The sequence below is a fragment of the Pimephales promelas genome, chromosome 2, assembly GCF_988280905.1.
Source record: "Pimephales promelas chromosome 2, fPimPro1.hap1.1, whole genome shotgun sequence".
In the NCBI taxonomy this organism is placed as follows: domain Eukaryota; kingdom Metazoa; phylum Chordata; class Actinopteri; order Cypriniformes; family Leuciscidae; genus Pimephales; species Pimephales promelas.
Genome location: NC_142770.1, coordinates 8,206,715 through 8,227,397, shown reverse-complemented (window position 1 = coordinate 8,227,397; position 20,683 = coordinate 8,206,715). Strand labels below are relative to the sequence as shown.

The window sequence follows — 20,683 nt, the reverse complement described above, 5'->3', positions numbered from 1 at the left end:
AAGCTGCGCTGAAACTCTCATTTGGACCTTGAACCGTTTGGTTCCCAATGAAGTCCATTATATGGAGAAAATCCTGGAATGGAACCTCTTACCTGGAACATAACCTGCCCCGGACCAGGTTAGCCATGGAGCGGAAGTTACTATGGCGGTTAACACTGCTAAAACCCAAACCACTTTCATGGTGTCTAAAACCTAGGGTTGGCGCAAACTAAACTGAAACATACCTAGCTAGCCACCAAAACCGGCTTCATGGTAAAGACCCCAGGACCAAAAACCACTCAGAACAGCAACACCATTGCAACCTTACGGCTCTTTTGACTTGTTCCAGTGAGCAAACACCTAAAAACCTCATGGCAACGAACTTGAAAACATTTAGCAAATGCTGCAATACAATTAAAATTGCAATTGTTTAGTAACTCCCTAACATTGTGATTAAAAACCACCCAAAATGGTAACAGCATAGCAATTTTGATTCAGACTTTAGACAAAGCAAAAAAGCTTTGTTATGCATAATGTTAATACTGCTAATGCTAATACAATGCTAATGCTAATGCTAATACAAACAGTTTCAATTAGAGCCAATCGATAATTTGGGGTGTTAATTATTTGAGTTCACTCAGGATTAGTTAAAGTGTTAAATTTCACATCTGCACATGTATTCTGTGGCGATAAAACCTTTAGGTTGTCTCACTGCAGGAATGCAACACTCCAATTACGCAATACACAGTATTGTGTTTCGTCCACAAAACTGACAGACCCTCGTTTTATCTGAACAGAGGGACAGAGAAACACAAGACAAAGCAGCCTGAGAGGTGGGAGGAGGACGAGAGATATTTTGACTGCCAAGGGTGACAGAAAGTGTATTTTGTGGATAAAGGCCCTTGTGCTTGCATCTGTGTGTGTGGTTGTGCGTCAGAGGGAGGCGTGTTGTTGTGAGATGTGGACAGTCAGTCCGGCTCTGTTGCAGCGGGGGCCACGTTACTCTGGCTTCTCCTGAGTCCGGCTCCTCTTCAAAACTCAAATACAGATCCGACTATGAGCCCGCTGAGGGTAAGTGGACCTTCAATACATAAATCGTTTATTATGAAAGTTCATGTTAGTATACCTGTACAGATACTCTTCATACCTGTTGCTTGTTTTGTCTTTTTGCTGTTAGTTAAATGGCCTTTGATTTTTTATTTTTTAATATTTATAAAAATGATAAATTAGCCTAGTGTAGTTTTATTTATATTTAAACTGTTTATTTTAAATAGAAACAAATAATGTAAATGAAAAATTATAAGTATTACCCTGCAGTTATCAATATGTATTCACTCATTTTTGTACAATATAGTGAACATAATATTGACTCTGTTGTTGTAATGCTTTTATATATAATTTTTGGTGTAATAAAAAAGTCTTAGTTGTAAATTGTAAAAGCAATTAACAACAAATTATTTGAAAGAATCTGGAGAATCGAGAAATATGCATGAGTTGAGCATGTTTTTGTTAACAACTCAACAGCAATGATGGACATTTTGTCCGGCATGTTTAAGTCGACTTGTGTGAAACCTGAATCTTCATGGCAACTTTGGCTGGGTATTACATCACGTCTTTAAATGTTCACGTGGCAAGCTTCTGGTCTTTTTTTTTTGGTTTTAAGATTGGCATTTTCTTAATTTTAACATAACTTAGTGCTGTCAAATCGATTAATCACGATTAATCGCATCTAACATATAAGTTTGTAAATACATAAATGTGTGTGTATTAAAAACATATGTTAGATGTGATTAATCGATTTGACAGCACTAACATAAACAGAATATAGTTAATACAATTTAATTACATTTACAAACAAGTGCTGTCAAATCGATTAATCGCATCTAACATATAAGTTTGTAAATGCATATATGTGTGTGTATCAAAAAAAACTTTTTTAAATGTGATTAATCGATTTGACAGCACTAATATAAACAGAATATAGTTAATGCAATTTAATTACATTTATAAACAAGTACTGTCAAATCGATCAATCGCATCTCAAGTTTGTAAATATATATCTGTGTGTTTATAAAACCTTTGTTAAATGTGATTAATTGATTTGACAGCACTAATATAAACAGAATATAGTTAATACAATTTAATTACATTTATAAACAAGTACTGTCAAGTCGATTAATCGCATCTAACATATAAGTTTGTAAATGCATAAATGTGTGCGTGTATAAAAAACATGTTAAATGTGATTAATCGATTTGACAGCACTAACATAAACAGAATATAGTTAATACAATTTAATTACATTATAAACAAGTGCTGTCAAATCGATTAATCGCATATAAGTTTGTAAATAGATAAATGTGTGTATAAACAACATATGTTAGACGTGATTAATCGATTTGACAGCACTAACATAAACAGAATATAGTTAATACAATTCAATTACATTTATAAACAAGTACTGTGAAGTTGATTAATCGCATCTAACATATAAGTTTGTAAATGCATAAATGTGTGCATGTATAAAAAACATGTTAAATGTGATTAATCGATTTGACAGCACTAACATAAACAGAATATAGTTAATACAATTTAATTACATTTCATTAATAGTGACTGCAGATTCCTCAATCGTGTGTGTGGGTGTGTGTGTTTTTGTTTGATTTTGCATGACTGTGCAGTATTTGAGGGCTGGGCAAGTGTGAGATGCTTTCACAATGAACAGATCCATACAAACATTGAAGTGTCTGAGGGCACAGCTCTAGTGCTGATCCCTGTATTAAAGCCAGACGTCCATGGGATTTTCACTAACAACAGCCATTTACACTGTCTGAGGGCGTGCGTGTGTTTGTTTAAAAGAAAAGCAGTGAAAAGGTTGTCAAATGTAGGAACAGACCAAAGCTTAGAGTCCTTAGAATTAATATTAAGGCTAGTGGGCATGACTGATGCAGTTCGATTTATTTAAAAATTGTATTCATTTATGTTTACAAAATTATGGTCAAAGGTTTGTGACTTTTATTATTTAAAATTGCAATGTTAATGATAAAATCAAGATTTTCTTTAATGTGCCTGCCAAATGCATTACATTAAAAGCTTACATTTTATTGTATTTTGAACATATTTAATGAACTGTGTGATTCGTTTTAATATTATTTTCTCTGCTTATGTCAGTGAGACAATTAATTTCTTCTCTCTCTTTAATCAAAAACAGGAGACGTCTAAAAAATGACAGAACGACAGATGGCTTCTTCTGAAAGGAGCTTACGTAAGTTTACATTGAATCTATACATGTAGCCACACTTTTAAGTGATATTAAAGTTAGTTCATTAGTTTTGGTAGATCTTGTATTCAGATATCTCCACAAACATTGAGTCCAGACTAGGAAAGCTTAATAAAAGGGCTTGATTGCATTTTATATGCAAAACGAGATACAAAGTTTTAAAGACAAGTCTAAATAGTTCCAGTTGCTCAACTTGTAGATTATAGGGTTACACTTTATTTCGATAGTCTCCTTCAGACATTCTAACAACTATAAGTAACTTTGCAACTACATGTCAAATAACTCTCATTCATTTGTTACTACATGTCAACTAACTCTCATTAGAGAATTGCGTACTCTCATACTGTTAGGTTAAGTTTAGTAGAATAAGTTGGCATAGTTTCAAATGTACTTACAGTCAGTAGATTGCCTGTTGGGGTAGCATCAAAATAAAGTGATTTTATGTAGACAGTCTACTAATACTCTAATGACTGGTGGTTGACGTTGTTCCTAAAGGGAAGTAAAGTGTTACTGGACTGCTAAGATGTGTGCCAAAACCCATCAAACGTACAAAACGAGGATTCATTATCTGGTCATGAGAGACAGAGCTGTTTTGTTTTCATGATGTACTGTGAATCTGGGTCAGGTGCATTACCTGTCGTCTGACCCCTCCTCGCCCTCTTCGTCTCCTGTACGGTCTTGCTCCTCAGGTATCCAGGGTGATGACAACCTCAAGTCCATGATCGTCGGCACAGTGATGAGAAAAATCAAGTCTCGCACGTGGAAAAAGCAGCGTTATTTCCGGCTACAAGAAGACTGCATGACTATATGGTACAAGAGCAAGAAAGCTGGGAATGCCCACTCAACCTGTAAGTAGAGCTAACAAGGCTGAAATCCACATTCTGTAATTAAAAGTCATTTATCCAAAGAAATGGATGTATTACAATTAAAATCCCAATAGGCCCCCTGCCAAACCTTGTCCTTTAAGGCCACTTTTTTGCATTAGTGACTCTGAATCAACCCCAGAACATCCAAATCTTAAACCTTTTATCCTGTTACAGTTTACGACTGGTAATGTAAATTATGTTCTTAAGTTCTTAAATGTAAATTGAGGATAACAATGAAAGTGATAGCCTTCTGTTCCCACATCTTGGAGTGGAAGTTGGATCAGAGAGGACTATATCTGGGTGTGTTTAACTGGCACTGGAGTACAACTCTGCTGGAAGGTGGCCATCCAGGATCGGACACCCCTGCAATTGGAGAAACCTGAGCTTAAGTGTCTAACTTAAGGTCACAATAGTGATAGTACATGGATCGATTCTTCTTGTGTTTCTATGGCAAGCCTAGAACAGGTACACCATCACCCTAGACAGAAATATATAATAACAGCTTCATACAGTACATTGATTGCAGAACCACAAGACCTGGGGTGTTCCCATTTGTCCATGGAGGGTCAATGTTAGGTTAATTCCAGAATTACCCACTAAATCCTCAATAACTATTGCCAAAACACCGGTTGCTTCTAGTTATTGCAAATACCGGGAAATACCAGGTGTGAACTAAACTCTGTAGGATATTGGCCCTCCAGGAGCAGGATTGGGTACCTCTTGCTCAGTCTAGACAAGGTGTAGGGTTTGGCTGAGAGTCAGACAAGTTTTGATCTTGTTGTTTTTTTGGGACTGACATCTCTCGAGACCACCTAAAGCCATGTTTCCACCGCAGGAACTAGGAACTTTGGGGTGGTACTCGGTGTGTTTACACCGCAGGAACCAGGGTCTAAATCTGGGTTCACCAATCTCGGTCCTGGAGGGCCACTGTCCCTCCAGAGTTTAGCTCCAACCCTGATCAAACACACCTGAGCAAGCTAATCAAGGTCTTCAGGATCAGTAGAAACTCACAGGTAGGCGTGTTTGATCAGGGTCGGAGCTAAACTCTGCAGGGACAGTGACCCTCCAGGACCGAGATTGGTGAACCCTGGTCGAAATGAAGTTCCGGGTAAAAATCCTCCCCCCCAGAAAGTCCCTGTTGGCGAGGTAGTACTTTAGCCGAGTTTGGGAACTTTCGGGGTGGGACTTGTGCGCTGAACATGCTGATTGGTTCTTACCACCTGTTCTTTCTGCCCGATGGCACGCGTTCGTCTCATCCATCTCACGGTCAATGTCCGCTGATAACAAACATCTACTTTTATATCTAGCATTACGAGCTTTCTGAATACGCTTTGGGTGCTCGTCTCTTTTCTGCCGTTTTGTTTATTACCTCGTTAGTAAACCAATCGCACAAAAAACGCACTCAAAACTCAAAACAAACGCGCAGACTGGGAGGAGCAGTCGCACGCAGTTCAACGTCACTACATATAATCTTCCCGCAGTTAGCAAGCGGTCTGGGGCAAGAAAAGTTCCTATGAAAAAAGTTCCTGGGACAAATAGTTCCTGGTAATTGCGGTGGAAACGCGGCTTTAATGTGGCATTGGTCTGGGCCTTGACGAGTCAGAAAAATGGTCTGGTCTTGACTCTAACTCTCACGGTGCAGATCCACTTGTCCGTGCGACACTTCTGTCAGGCCGCGCTCCGCTTTATTCCTATGGGTGACGTCACGCGACTTCAACTCGCCCGCAAAGCATCCCGGGAAGGCGGCGCTTCATTTGGAAAAATGCTGCGCGTCAAAAAGCTGGCCGATGCCCATCTTTATTCAAATGAATTCCGTTGAACGCGCCGCGACTATCCAATAGAAGTAGAGCATATGGAGAAGGGGGGAAATCTCTTGCAGGTCCTCTGTTCTAGACTGGCCGCTGGCTCAAAACCACGCTCATAGCGGTAAACTTGAGGAACGCCCATCAAAGTATAAATGTGGGCAGGGGTTGCGACAACACGCGACTGTCGTGTCGGACAAGTGGATCTCTACCGTCAGGCTGTGTGTCCACCAAAGTGTTTTTTCACGCGCCTGGCGTCTGTTTTCAATTGTTTTCAATGGGAGCGCTGCGTTTTTTTAAACGCCATGAGCGCGACGAGGCGCTGAGCGTTTTTTTTCACGCTGAAGTGCCGAGCGCCCGGCGTTTTTTACTGGTCGCCGAGAGTTGAAAAATGTTCAACTTTGGATAAAACGCAGCGCTCATCACTGTCACTTCTTACCCAGCCGTCCAATCACAGTGGAGGAGGGGCGGGACTAAACCACACTGAGCAACTGTCACAACATTCAAACTGTGCTGCAGATATTCTGTATCATAGCAACGAAACGTCTCAACGGAAAAAACGCTGCTCTGCCAAAACGCTCTCAAGCGGCCAAAGCACAGCGTGAGGAGCTTCAGCAGAGCGTCTAGCAGTTTTAGCTGGCTAAAAACGGTTTGGTGGACACACGGCCTAAGGGTTTGTCCATATTTAGATAGCTAATTTTTATGTGTGTGTATCTAGTTTCTGTGGGTGATGTAGAGGCCGTGCGGGAAGGGCACCAATCTGAGGTTCTGCTTAGCATTGCTGACGAGTTCCCACCTGACCGATGCTTCACCCTCGTGTTTCGTGGTCGACGGGGCAACTTGGACCTAGTGGCCGAATCAGCAGAGGAGGCACGATCATGGATAAACGGGATACGCAAACTCATCGATAACCTGGAGAACATGGGCCAGAGAGAGAAACTAGACCAGTATCCTTTACTGCGACTTTATCTATCTGTCTATCATTTCGCTCTCTGTCCATCTAACAGACACACAGAGAGGCTAAATGGCATTAAAAAGACACTTAAATACACTAGGACAGCAGCAGTTCTGACGTCCTCAAGATACTAAATTTACCTGGATCAGTCCCCTGAAATCAGATTATAGTTGTCCTACTTTGGTAAATCATGTGTCAGCGCTTTGGTTTTCCCTTAATGCCGTTTCCAGATGGATATGCGATTGGTTCAAAAAAGCAGACAAAAACAGAGATGGGCAGATGAACTTTAAGGAGATCAGAGATCTGCTGAAGATGATGAACGTGGACATGAATGAGCATCACGCTCTCCGTCTCTTTACGGTAACTGCACTTTCATGTTACACTGCTTGATATAACTTCAGTTCAATGATGGTTTTGACACTTGGATCATTATTTGGTGATCCTTTTCCAGCCAGTTGTTTGTATTTGTTCACTTTAGAGCTTCTCTTGTTCTGCAGATGGCGGACAAGTCTCAGTCAGGTACTCTTGGAGACGATGAGTTTGTGCTGTTTTATAAGATGCTGACTCAGCGTGAAGACATCCTGCGAGTGTTTCAGGAATATTCGAGTGATGGGCAGAAGCTAACACTCAAAGATCTTAAAGATTTCCTGCTGGAGGAGCAGCTTCACAAGGATGGAGTTCAACAGTATGCTCTCAATCTCATTGAACGCTATGAACCTTCAGACACAGGTAATTCATTTTGTGATGAAGCAGGGTACTTATCTTGCTGAAGTTTCTTCAAAGCTTATGTTGCCATTGATCTGTTCAGGTCATCTTTGGTGGTTTGCTCTCTTGTTCCAAACAAATCATTAACTTTCAAACTCAAACTCACTAACTTTTAGTTCCAGGTCTCGTAATGCTGTGTTCTTCTTGACTCCAGCAAAAATGTTGCAAGCTATGACATTTGACGGCTTCCTGATGTACCTGAGCTCATCAGAGGGCTCCATTTTCAACCCTACCATGGTGGACCTGTCCCAGGACATGACTCAGCCTCTCTGCCATTACTTCATTTCATCTTCTCATAACACATACCTTCTGGAGGACCAAATCAGAGGACATAGCAGCGTGGAAGGCTATATACGGTACACGTTTAAAAAAAAATCAAGTTGACATTTCCTAACCCACAAAACACACCATCCGCAGGCTTTTCCATGTTAGTATGAGCATTTATCTGGTATAAAAGATACAGATGGAGCAATTCTTCTTATATTCATAAACATGAACTTGACTGTTTCAGAGCATTGAAACGTGGCTGTCGATGTGTAGAAGTGGACTGTTGGGATGGACCAAATGGAGAACCAATCGTCTACCATGGACACACGTTTACCTCCAAGATCTTCTTCAAGGATGTTGTTACTGTGCTGAGCAACTATGCCTTCAAAGTAGGTTCCTAACAAAAAGAACTGGTGGTACCTTGGTGTAGTGATGCTACCATATGGTAATACCACAGTACTTTCAAATATGATATTCAAATACGATGGTATTTACATGATTTTTAAATGTACATAAAAGAATACCATGGTATAATAATGCAAACATGATGTCATTAACAAGGTACCTTTTAACCCTAAAACCGTATTCTGGACAAATTCTGGACAAAATAGTTTTGATTTATTTTTAAAAAAATACTTCCCCTGATCTGAGCGGTACAAGACTTGGCTACTTTTCCAAAGTTTGCCTCCTGAACACACACAATTTTTTTTTTGACTCAATTCCACAATGTTAAGTGGGTGAAAAAAAACTCCTTAATCATGTATTTGGGTCAAAAATGGGCACCCATAGAAATGAATGGGAAAAACTGAAATTTAGAGCATTCTAAAATAAGACACCAGTTGACAGCAAAGTCACTTCATCTTTAGGTTTTAGCTCTAAGAATTTATTATTGATATTTTAATGTTCTTAAAAAAATAAAAAATAAAACTACATAGTAATTCAATAATTTACATAGAAAATAAGGTACTTTTTGAAGTAAATAAATTCAAAAATACCCCCAAAATAAAAAAAAAAAAACAAAAATGGATAGACAAAACTTTATCGAAGACAGTGATATAACATTTATAGGATCACACCTGAGTCCTCTGTGCCCACATTTGTCCACAATTACAGGATTAAGGGCTATAAAGTGAATACGGTTTGAGGGCTACCTTAAAAGAAACACCGTATCATGGTATAGTAATGGTAATGCCATGGTACTTTGATTTATATACCATGGGAGATTGAAGGTTCTGCAAAGAAAACCAAGGTATTAGCATTAGTACCATGGCATATTTGTAAACACCATAGTTTAACCATCTGATTCAATCACTAAACTATGGTGCCACAGTACTTTCTTTTGTAAGGGGGTGGTATCTGATATAAATACCAAGTTTAATACCAAGTTAAAATCCTTTTTTATAAACCTCTTGGTTTCTTTCTTTATCTCTTCTAAACCAGGTTATAGTACTGTACTTGCATTTTTGTGTGTGTGAGACAGGCTGGGGCCAGGGCACCATGCCCTTCTGTTTGTGTGTAATGTGATCTAGGGCAGTCGACCCCTGCCTGGCAGTGTGTTAGCCGTTGTTTTCTGTCGAGTGTTCCATTTCACTCCATCACTTATTCACACACTCTCCCCTCCTCAGGCATCGCAGTACCCTGTCATCCTGTCCATTGAGAACCACTGCAGTGTAGAGCAGCAGAAAGTCATGGCCCAACACCTCACCCAGATCCTGGGAGACAAGCTGCTGAAAAGCACTTTAGATGGAAAGATTCCCATCGGCCTCCCATCCCCTGAGGTGAGCCGGAGAGCGTGTGGTCAGTTAAACAAGTCTACTTAATTGGACTGCTTAAGTGGCAATCAATTTCATTCATTTTGAAGTGTCCTCGGCAAAGATCTTGAAGTTTCCACCCCACAAGCAGATGTGTTTATCAGAGTTCAGAGTGCAGTGACCTCTCCATGATACATTCACTTTCTCCGGCTGTTTACCGGAGATCTGTGTCCATGCAACCAAGCCACACTGGCACAAGCAAACAACAAATGTATTTTTTATTTTTTTTGGAAATGGCGTGCAGTGGCAATCGGGAGAGTCGGGACTTTTTCCAGTGGTCCGGTAGTGTTTTGAGGCCGCGAGGGCCGGTCTGATAATAGCAAGTTCTTAGCAACACCATCCGGCGGCCTGCCCACTGGTCAAGCTGCTCAACTTGTAAATAAATCCATTGATCCGCATATTTATTGGAGCAAAAATGCTCAAGTAGTAGATCTTTTGCCAAACCTGTCAGAGGTTACGGGTTCTAATACGCACTCGTATAGTTTATTTTCTCTCTCTCATCAAAAGCGAATATATTCATCAGCGGTTACAGTCAGTGTTGGGTAAGTTACTCTAAAAAAGTAATGAATTACTAGTTACTAATTACCTCTTCAACAGTGTAATTAGATTACTGTACTAATTACTCTCTCTAAAAAGTATTTAATTACTTTTAATTACTAATTACTTTCAAAATCCCAGCTGAATAATACAAGGATAGACATGAATCTGTTTTAATTCTTTTAAATAAATACTATCAATTGCATGAATTATCCTTAAACTGACCAAGGAGGAGAAGGTTACATTATAAAAACATACTTTTTAACATCAGACAATACATCTTGATGTTAAACCCACTATTGTTTATGTCTGATCTCATGACATTTCACACATTTTTCATACATATTTTACAATAATTCATACGAATTTGTACGAGTGCGGTCGTACGATTTAGACATCTATACACAGTATATACCTCAATTACATCAGAAGTAACTGTAATTAAATTACAGATAAATTAAGAGTAATCCCTTACTTTACATTTTCAATGGAAAATTAATTAAATTACAGTAACTAATTACTTAGTAATTAGTTACACCCAACACTGGTTACAGTCTATATCAAGCAGGGACACGTTTGTGTGCATTTTATTTTGTGATTTCACCGGAATGTATTGAGTCTCTGCAATGGCGATAGATGGAAGAGTGAAGACTGTACGCGGGCCACAAGAGAACAACTGTATCCATGGAACTGATAGCAACGGCAACGAGCGCTCAGCTTGATTTAAGCGCTAGATCTCTAATTTAATCGCGAACTAAATGAATGCTCTGCCAGTTAACTGGAGGTTGTTTTATTTATTTGTATTAGCAGACTGATCTCATGAAAGTGCGTGTATATGACACGCCAATTCGTATTTCCATTTTTGGCGTGCTATCAACACGCATAATCGCTTTTCAGCGTGTTTGTGAACGCCATTGACTTAACATTACAGTATATATAAAAATAGGACCTACCCCAACCCCGTCCCTAAACCTACCCGTCACTGAGGTTAAAACCATTTATGAGTCTACCCCTACCATCCTAGGGAAAAAATATCGCTCCCCAGGTATAGATCTACATTTTAACGGCGTAGACATACACGCGGATACACGTGGATAGCTCAAAATGAGTATCGATAACACGCCACTTGACTTGAAAGTCAAAATGTTTACGCTAACGTAATGATGTCATGTTGGTACATCCGTGCTATGTTTCAAAAAGTGGTAGGGGACAATATCGATCCTGAGAAAAAGGGGTGGGGACATGTCCCAGCCATCCTAGCCGCAAATTACGCCTATGACACTACTTAATTGGATCCAAACAAATCAATATAACCATTGATGTTACCAGCAGCGGTGGCTTTTTTTAATCTATTTAAAATAATTTTGCAAGGGTTTTATGACATTAGTATATTTCTTTAGGAATGCAATTGTCTACTGCAATCAATCACGTAGGAAAAAGTAAACTACATTTACATACTGTGAATCGTTTTTTCGAATCGAGAATCTTTTTTGAATTGAAAATCGACTTAAAGCCTAAAAATCGTTATCGAATGGTGCACCCCTACTAGTTAAGAAGCCTGGTGGGGATATCTGCACACCACCATTGTCATTTCAGCAGGGTCTAACCAGAAGCGCCATATCAAGACTATCTAGCTGTTAGCCACTAGCAGCACTTAACTGAACATCATGGTCTTCCTGGTAAGGCAGTCTTACTATTTTAGGTCCTTTAAAAGATCCATTCTTATTCGACCAACCACTAGTCAGCCTAAGGCCTAGCCTAGCTTTTAGTGCTAATTTCTAGTTTGTGTGTCAATTAGAGCCCGACCGATAAAGGATTTTGAAGGCCGATACAAATATTTTTGGGTTTTAAAATCCGATATTCCGATATATCGGCCGATATTTTTTTGTTATTATTAAATATTGTTGGATTTCACACATGTGTAAAAGAAAAGCGAACTTTTCTGCACAAGATACGTTTGATACTTTTTCTCTATGTCTAAATGTTCACTCCTCGCAAGTATAACTTGACTGTAACTAGAGATATGCTAGTTAAAAATACAGTAATCATTACTTTATTTATGCAGAAAAAGTTCATTGTTGTTTCCAAGCTGATTAATGTTAACGTTAGCGGTCTTCCACTGATGATAGTGGCATTTGAGGTTAGCTAGTCTATGATGAGCCATAATTTAGCAATAGATAACATCATACTGCAAATTTTAAAACGTACATTTTCAATATAACAGGCCAAGGAGAGATGATTGAAGCGTGTTTTGTCCGTTTTTATTTTATTTTTTTAAATATTCATTTATCGGCCATTATAACTGCCGATACCGATATTTTGGAAAATGCCTAATATTGGCCCGGCCGATATATCAATGTGTTCACTGGAAAAGAGTTTTCAGATTGTTGCTGATGAAAGTGTATCCTCTCCATATTTGTGTGTGTGTAGGATCTGAAAGGGAAGATTCTGTTGAAAGGAAAGAAGATAGGTGGATTAGAGGATAGCATGAATGGGGTGGCGGATGACCCTTTGACAGGAGAGGTGAGCGACGAAGAGGAGACCGCTGAAATTGATGATGACCATCATCGCACCGACAGCATACGACATAGAGGCAAGGTACAGTGATACTTTGAAATCATATTAAAGATCCGAGTTGGTAACAGAAAAGTCGTACGTTTGAACCCAATCAAATGAATTATCAAAAGTAAATAATGTTAAAAATAATGGTATTTATCCATATCTACAGTACAAATTATTTGTCTACTTCATGTGCCAGTGGATTGTAAAATATTGACCGTCAGACTTGTCTCACAAGTAGTTTATCAGGTCTTCCTCAAGTCCTCAAGCAAGACTTTCAGTCTGCCTAGACTTTAACCACAAGGTTAGAATCGCCTTATGTAACACACACACCTTCGTTTGGGTCACCCATGGAAACTTCCACTTCTCTGTTCCGGGCTGATTACATAAAGCACTAATGAAAGTTGAATGGGGTTAGAATGAAGCAATCTTGGGAAGGACGTACACAAACAAACAAGAAAATGCAAGAGAGAAAGTCGCAGATAGATAAGACCGAAACGGCGTGTTTCTGATAGGTGGCCATGTGCACTTGTTGGCACTGCTGTTACCATGCGACACTTGATTCTTTGAACTCTGGTTAGTTGCAGTCAGGGATCACCCATCTTGGTTTCTCCAGAGATCCAGTCAACTGGAACATTTTGTCATGTTATGTTTAACATTTAATTTGAACATCAACTCTGCTCTTCAGACTCCGATTTAGGCTAATTACTAATAGTTATTTAAATGGCACATTTATCCCAAGTGACTTACAGAACCCTTCCTACATGGATAGTCCCTCTGGAAGTATCTTGCTCAAGGGTACAATTTCAAAGAATCAACCCTTGCTGGCTTTGAAGCTACAACTTTTGGTTACCAGCCCAGATCAAGGCACGTTGAATATCATGTTAAGATGGCACAGCAGGTTAGCAAAGACAAACCCAACAAGTTTAATGGAAGTGCCAGGTGTATAATAGAGCCAGACCGATAAAGGATTTTGAAGGCCGATACCGATACAAATATTTTTGGGTTTTAAAATCCGATATTCCGATATATCGGCCGATATTTTATTTATTTTTTTAAACTCGACATGATTAGTCACAAATTTTGTCATGCTTATTTGAGTTTAGAGAACTGATGCGGATTTTATTTTAATTGTTATTTAAGCAATGTATGTCTCGTGACCAACTCAACGAGTGTTGCCAACAGGAACGGTGTAGAGTGCCCTCTGGTGGACAAACTATACAACTCCAACACTCATGACATGGTTCAAGCGTGTTTCGTCCGTTTTTATTTTATTTTTGAAATATTCATTTATCGGCCATTATAACTGCCGATACCGATAGTTTGGAAAATGCCTAATATCGGTCTGCCGATATATCGGCCTGGCTCTAGTGTATACCAATCCTTATTACACATGGGCTGTCAGTAAAACCACATCATGCAATTTAGCTAGTTGACTTCTCAAAACACCACAGCCATGTCAAAAGGTTTTAGAAGCTGTTGGGCTAGTTAAAAACTGACAAAATTAGCTATTTTGAGCTCTTAGTAAAGACAGGTGCATATTGTATGATTTATAATAGCTTTTATAACCTTTAATCTCTAGCATTAATTTTGATCATGGCTGCTCTAGAAAAGAAAGCTGGAAAAAAACAAAGAGGATGTAGAGCAAGGTAGTGGTTTGTTGTTGTCTCGCTAACTGTGTCAGGTTGTCCGAAGTGCTGTCTGTCCCCTCAATTTCTTCTCGTTTGCGCCAGTCTCCTGTGCTGTTTACGTTGTAAACACAGTGCAGCGCTTCCGGGTCAGAATGCTGGCTCAGCATTGGCCGACTCCTGGGTCAGTACACCACACACATCGTGGTGCTCACATGAACAGCATTGGAAACTGACACGAAACGGAATAAATTGTTGAATGAAGTAGTTATTTTAGTTTTTTTGCGCACAAAGTATTCTCGTCGCTTCATAACATTAAGGTTGAACCACTGCAGTCACTTTTTTAACAATGTCTTCACTATCTTTCTGAGCCTTGAGTGGTAATAAAGTCGCAGTTAGAAAGCTCTCGGATTTCATAAAAAAAATATCTTTATTTGTGTTCCGAAGATGAAGTCTCCTATGGGTTTGGAACGACATGAGGCGGAGTTATTAATGACATAATTTTTATTTTAGGGTGAACTAACGCTTTAAATGGCTTAAAGGAGTCGTTCACTTTTAAAAAAAACTTTTGCTGATAATTTACTCACCCCCATGTCATCCAAGATGTCCATGTCTTTCTTTCTTCAGTCGAAAAGAAATTAAGGTTTTTGATGAAAACTTTCCAGGATTTTTCTCCATATAATGGACTTCAATGGGAACCAAACGGTTCAAGGTCCAAATGAGAATTTCAGTGCAGCTTCAAAGGGCTTTAAACGACACCAGATGATGAATAAAGGTCTTATCTAGCGAAACGATCGGTCATTTAAAAGTTTGTGACTCTCCTGTTCAAACTCGTTCATCAAAATGAACAAATCTTTTTTCGAGTCATGACTCGAAGGGTCCTAGATTAGACCCTTATTCATCGTCTGGTGTCGTTTAAAGCCCTTTGAAGCTGCACTAAAACTCTCATTTGGACCTTGAACTGTTTGGTTCCCATTGAAGTCCATTAAATGAAGAAAAATCCTGGAATGTTTTCATCAAAAACCTTAATTTCTTTTCGACTGAAGAAAGAAAGACATGGACATCTTGGATGACATGTGGGTGAGTAAATATCAGCAAAAGTTTTTTTTTTGTTTTTTTTTTTAAAGTGAACTGTGTTCAGCTGGGTTAGCTAGTTAGCAAGCTTGACTCAAAGGCCTTACCAGCTGAAATATCAAAAAAAGTTCAGCCTAATCTGTGGAAAACCAGAAAACCACCCAAGGCTAAGAAAATGAAACAAATGTGGAACTGTCAAACTGAACTGAAGGACTGTTTTTGTCCCGTCTAGAAATCCAAGCAGCGTCTGTCTAAAGAGCTGTCCGACTGTGTGGTTTACTGCAAGAGTGTCCACTTTAGCAGCTTTAAACATTCACGAATACACTCCAAGTTTTACGAGATCTCCTCCTTCACAGAGTCTAAGGCCCGGAAACTCATGAGGGAGGCAGGTAAAGGAAACATGAGTCTGACTGCTTATAACAGCTCATCAATTATAATTTTTAGAGAATTGTATTGTCTTACTTTGTCTCTGTGCTACAGGAGCAGAGTTTGTTCTCCATAACGCTCATCAGTTGAGCCGGGTTTACCCCAGTGGCTTGAGAACGGACTCATCCAACTTCAACCCACAGGACATGTGGAACGCAGGGTGCCAAATTGGTAAGCCTACCTGAGACTAAGATATGTTTCTTGAGAGCTTTCATAGAATATTTTTTGGAAGATTCTCTATTGATGAACAACTGTCTATTTGCATAATACAGATGTGATTAATTTCTAGTTATGTACTAGGAATTAGTCTTACAAGACTTTTCAAAATACAGATTTTTAACCAGTCTAGCTTTAACCAAGTGGTGTGCTGGTTTTAGCTAGCAATCAAGCTGGTGAGGTTAGCACAGAAATTGGTTTTACAGAAATTTTAGGCACTTATTAGCTTGGTCAACTGGGAGACCAGCTAAACCATCTTAAACCCAACTTAGAATAGCAAACCATGATTGCTTCATTTAGCATATTCAGTTGATGAGCATTGCTGGTTAATGTAACTAGCCAAGACATCACAAGTATAACAACTTAAAGGAGTAGTTCACTTTAAAAAAAAACTTTTGCTGATAATTTACTCACCCCCATGTCATCCAAGATGTCCATGTCTTTCTTTCTTCAGTAGAAAAGAAATTAAGGTTTTTGATGAAAACATTCCAGGATTTTTCTCCATATAATGGATTTCATTGGGAACCAAACGGTTCAAGGTCCAAAAGACAGTTTCAGTGCAAACTGCAAACTGTTCAAAGGGCTTTAAACGATTCCAGACGATGAATAAGCGTCTTATTAAGTGAAACGATCGCTCATTTAATAAATAAATAACAAAGTTTAAGTTTTATAAGCTTAAATGGTCGCCTTGCTCTGTTCTATGATGGACGTTCGTGACTCTCCTGTTCGAACTCGTACATCAAAATGAACAAATCTTTTTATGAGTCGTTTGGCTCATTCAACGAACTAAACGAACAAATTGGCTCGGAAAAAGATTTGTTCATTTTGACAAACGAGTTCTAGCAGAGTCACAATCGTCCATCACAAAACAGAGCAAGGCGACCATTTGAGCTTATAAAGCTTAAACTTTGTTATTTATTTATTAAACGAGCAATCGTTTCGCTTGATAAGACCCTTATTCATCGTCTGGAATCGTTTAAAGCCCTTTGAACAGTTTGCGGTTTGCACGGAAAGTGACTTTTGGACCTTGAACCGTTTGGTTCCCAATGAAGTCCATTATATGGAGAAAAATTTCTGGAATGTTTTCATCAAAAACCTTAATTTCTTTTCGACCGAAGAAAGAAAGACATGGATATCTTGGATGACATGGGGATGAGTAAATTATCAGCAAAAGTTTTTCTAAAAGTGAACTACTCCTTTAAATTGTCATGCTTTATCCATGAAAATGAAAAATGTTCTACTAGGAAATGTTTTATACAGGATCTTTTACTACGGAATAATACATATTTTATTGCTAAGTGCAGCCTTCTCTTCTCTTCTCAGTTGCTCTGAACTTTCAGACCGCAGGGGTTGAGATGGATCTAAACGACGGCTTATTCAGTCAGAACGGCCATTGTGGCTACGTACTGAAACCAGCGTTCATGCGCAACATCGATGAGAGTTTTGACCCAGAAACCCCCCAAAACCGAGATGATTACAATCCACTTAGCCTTTCTATACAGGTAGAAACCTGAATTTCTGTGCATGTGCTGGTCTTAGATAACATGTTCATTAATTACGCACGATATATCGGCCAGCATATCGGTATCGGCCGATATACGTTCATTTTTAGTGTTATCGTTATCGGCCTGGTTAGAAAATGTGGCCGATATATTAAAGCGTATATAAATTTATATAAATATGTAAATTTGAATTTCTTGAAATATGATTGAAATCTCTTTAAAAAATTAAAATACGGTTCGGTGCAACATGTGCAGCGCAAATCTGTCATATCAGCTATACAACACTATAATGAGAACATCATTATAATTGTGCGCTTGGGACATGGATTTAATTGTGAGACTTTTGTTTTTGTAATCAGGCTCTCAAAATTAGATAAAAAATATTATATTTAAGTTATCGGCCGATATATCGGTTATATATCGGTCAAAAAAATTATATTTAAGTTTATCGGCCGATATATCAGTTATCGGATTTCAAATATAAAGAATTATTGGTTATCGGCATCGGCCAAGATTTTCATATCGGTGCATCCCTAATGTTCATATGTTAAAATTGCATTGTGTGTTCATTCCAGGTCATCAGTGGCCAACAGCTTCCCAAGGTAAACTTCAAGGAGGGCTCAATTGTTGATCCCCTCGTTCGGGTGGAAATTCATGGCATACAGCTGGACCAAGCCAAGCAGGAAACCAGATACATTGACAACAACGGTCAGTTAAAATGTATAGGACGGAGTTAAGTCTAGACCGAGAAAGTCTAGACGCAGTCAAAACAGAGATCTTGTTGCAATCAAAAGACTAAACCAACCTTGTTTTTGAGCTAACGGTTTTCAATGGACATGCACTAAGATCTACCGTGTCTATCTTTATTTTAGCTTATTTAAATATATAGGACATTTAGAAAAATTGTAGCTGTACAGTAGAACAGCATGTTGTGCACTGTTAATGCTTGAAATTTCATGTCAACAACCTATTTGTCTCTGCAGGTTTCAACCCGGTATGGTACGACACGCTTCAGTTCACCGTTCACGCCCCTGAATTGGCGCTGGTTCGGTTTGTCGTGGAGGACTATGATAAAACATCAAAGAACGACTTTGTGGGACAGTTCACTCTCCCTTTCACCTGTATTCAACCAGGTACGTCTCCATTCCACCAAATGCATCAAAAATGTATCCTACTTGGAGCTCCTGTTAATCCTAAATAAGCACGTTTTGTTCTTCCACATAGGATATCGTCACATCCATCTCCTGTCTAAGGACGGCACCAGCATACCTCCTTCCTCGCTTTTTGTTCACGTGCAGATAACTAAACTAATTTAACTGAATTTAACGCTGTCTTACATTGACGTATGCACAAAAAAAGCAAAAATGCAACAATTTCAAGTCTTCCCAGTCAACACTTGTTTGCAGAATGCTGACATCATAATTTAAAAAATATATTAAAATTCACACTTTTAAGGTAAAGTTGTGTTACTACTATAGATTTAGTTCATATATACGCCAAATAATTTTATAGTTATTTTATTTACTTTAAAGACTTGTTATTAAGATTTGTGTGATTTTCTATGTCTAAGTTCAATGAGATACAGGTTGTCCAGGTTGTATTTTAACCTCGAAATCAAAAGAAAAACAAGAAAATAAAGCTTATTTTGTCCTTGTTTCAAGGACTACAAAATGGGGGACGTTACACGACAACGATGTACTAAAATAGGAAACTTTTTTTCGCGGACAGAGACGACAGTGCTGTTAAAATGATGCCCGTTCACACGGATCTGTGAAAAGGACTAAAAACTACAACACGTTTTTGTAGTTTACGTGGAGACGATAATGATATCGGTTTCACTTTGAAACTCGTTTTTAAAAGTTTGTGTTTTCAGGCTCCCAAAAAGCTGTTGTCGTATAAATTAACAGCCAAAAACGCATAGTTTTCCGTTTTTAGGTGAAAATTGTCGTGTAAACAGCCCCAATCGAACGCCCTCTGTTATTGTTACCATGCATGGCAAAGTCTTTATATCTTGCTTTTTGTATTTTAGAAACATTTTATTAGAAAAGGCTTGGTTCTTTATTCGTACGACTATATCAGTAGTACTTACAGTGGTGTGTGTGTTAACTGCTTCTTTGGAATAAGGAACAGAGATAATGGGCACCAGGGCTCAATTACAATCTTCCTTTGGCCCCGAAGTACCTCAGGGGCCAGACTCAGTTACACAGAGATACAGAAGGCAGTGAAAATGACCCGTCTGTACCCAGCACCACCTACCTGGATACAGTATACTGTATACATATTAAAATACATATACCCTTAAATGCATCACCTTTCACCTAGCATGTACAGAGAATTATTCTGAATCACGTCAAGACATTTGTTAAATCAAATGTATGCTGCTGGACTAATAGTGTTAATTTTTGTATTTCTGCTTCGAATGAGCCGGATCTATATACTGTTTTTGTAGCATTGCTCAGTAACTAACTGTAAACTGTCTGTTTTGCTTGTATATATTTATATATTTGCCATATTCTTCAAAAAATAAAGATATTTTAAATGACTTCCTGTTTCTGTTGCTAAGCTCCAATTTATACCAAAACAACAATGTGGTATGAATGAGAAGACTAAAAATTATGAATTACATCAGACAAACAAGTCTAAGATGGTTTATTAGCATATTCAGACTGGCCTAGGTGGGTTTTTGGAACTTGTGCTGGTCAAGTTGATAGACCCCAGTGTTGCTAACGAACTTAAGTTTAAACGTAGCCTATATTTAAAAAGTACTTTAATAGTGGGACATGTTAGAATTATGTTTAATACGTAAAAGTATGGGGAAACGGACATTAGCTAGCTACAGTAAAGTTGCTTCATCACGGTTCGGTTAAAGTTAAATTTCTTCTTATTTTGACATTAGATATGTGCTTTATGCTACAGTTTGTATTCTTTGATTAAGTTTTGTTTGTTGGTACAATAACTGAACTATCACTGAACATTTTCAAGTGTAGAGTAGACGATCCTCAACTCAACGACGACC

The 20,683-nt window shown here is 38.6% G+C and overlaps 1 protein-coding gene across 1 annotated transcript; it reads left to right on the top strand.

Moving 5' to 3' along the window:
* Window positions 1-43: 43 nt before the first annotated feature.
* plcd4a (phospholipase C, delta 4a) lies at window positions 44-20,209 on the top strand. Its single transcript, XM_039682913.2, has 16 exons — window positions 44-1,050; window positions 3,191-3,244; window positions 3,949-4,107; window positions 6,646-6,874; window positions 7,113-7,242; window positions 7,380-7,611; window positions 7,802-8,003; window positions 8,159-8,303; window positions 9,540-9,692; window positions 12,693-12,860; window positions 15,756-15,912; window positions 16,004-16,120; window positions 17,489-17,667; window positions 18,243-18,375; window positions 18,651-18,800; window positions 18,892-20,209. Exons 2-16 carry the CDS (start codon window positions 3,205-3,207, stop codon window positions 18,981-18,983), a joined length of 2,286 nt encoding a protein of 761 aa, XP_039538847.2. The 5' UTR covers window positions 44-1,050; window positions 3,191-3,204; the 3' UTR covers window positions 18,984-20,209.
* The last annotated feature ends 474 nt before the right edge of the window (window positions 20,210-20,683 follow it).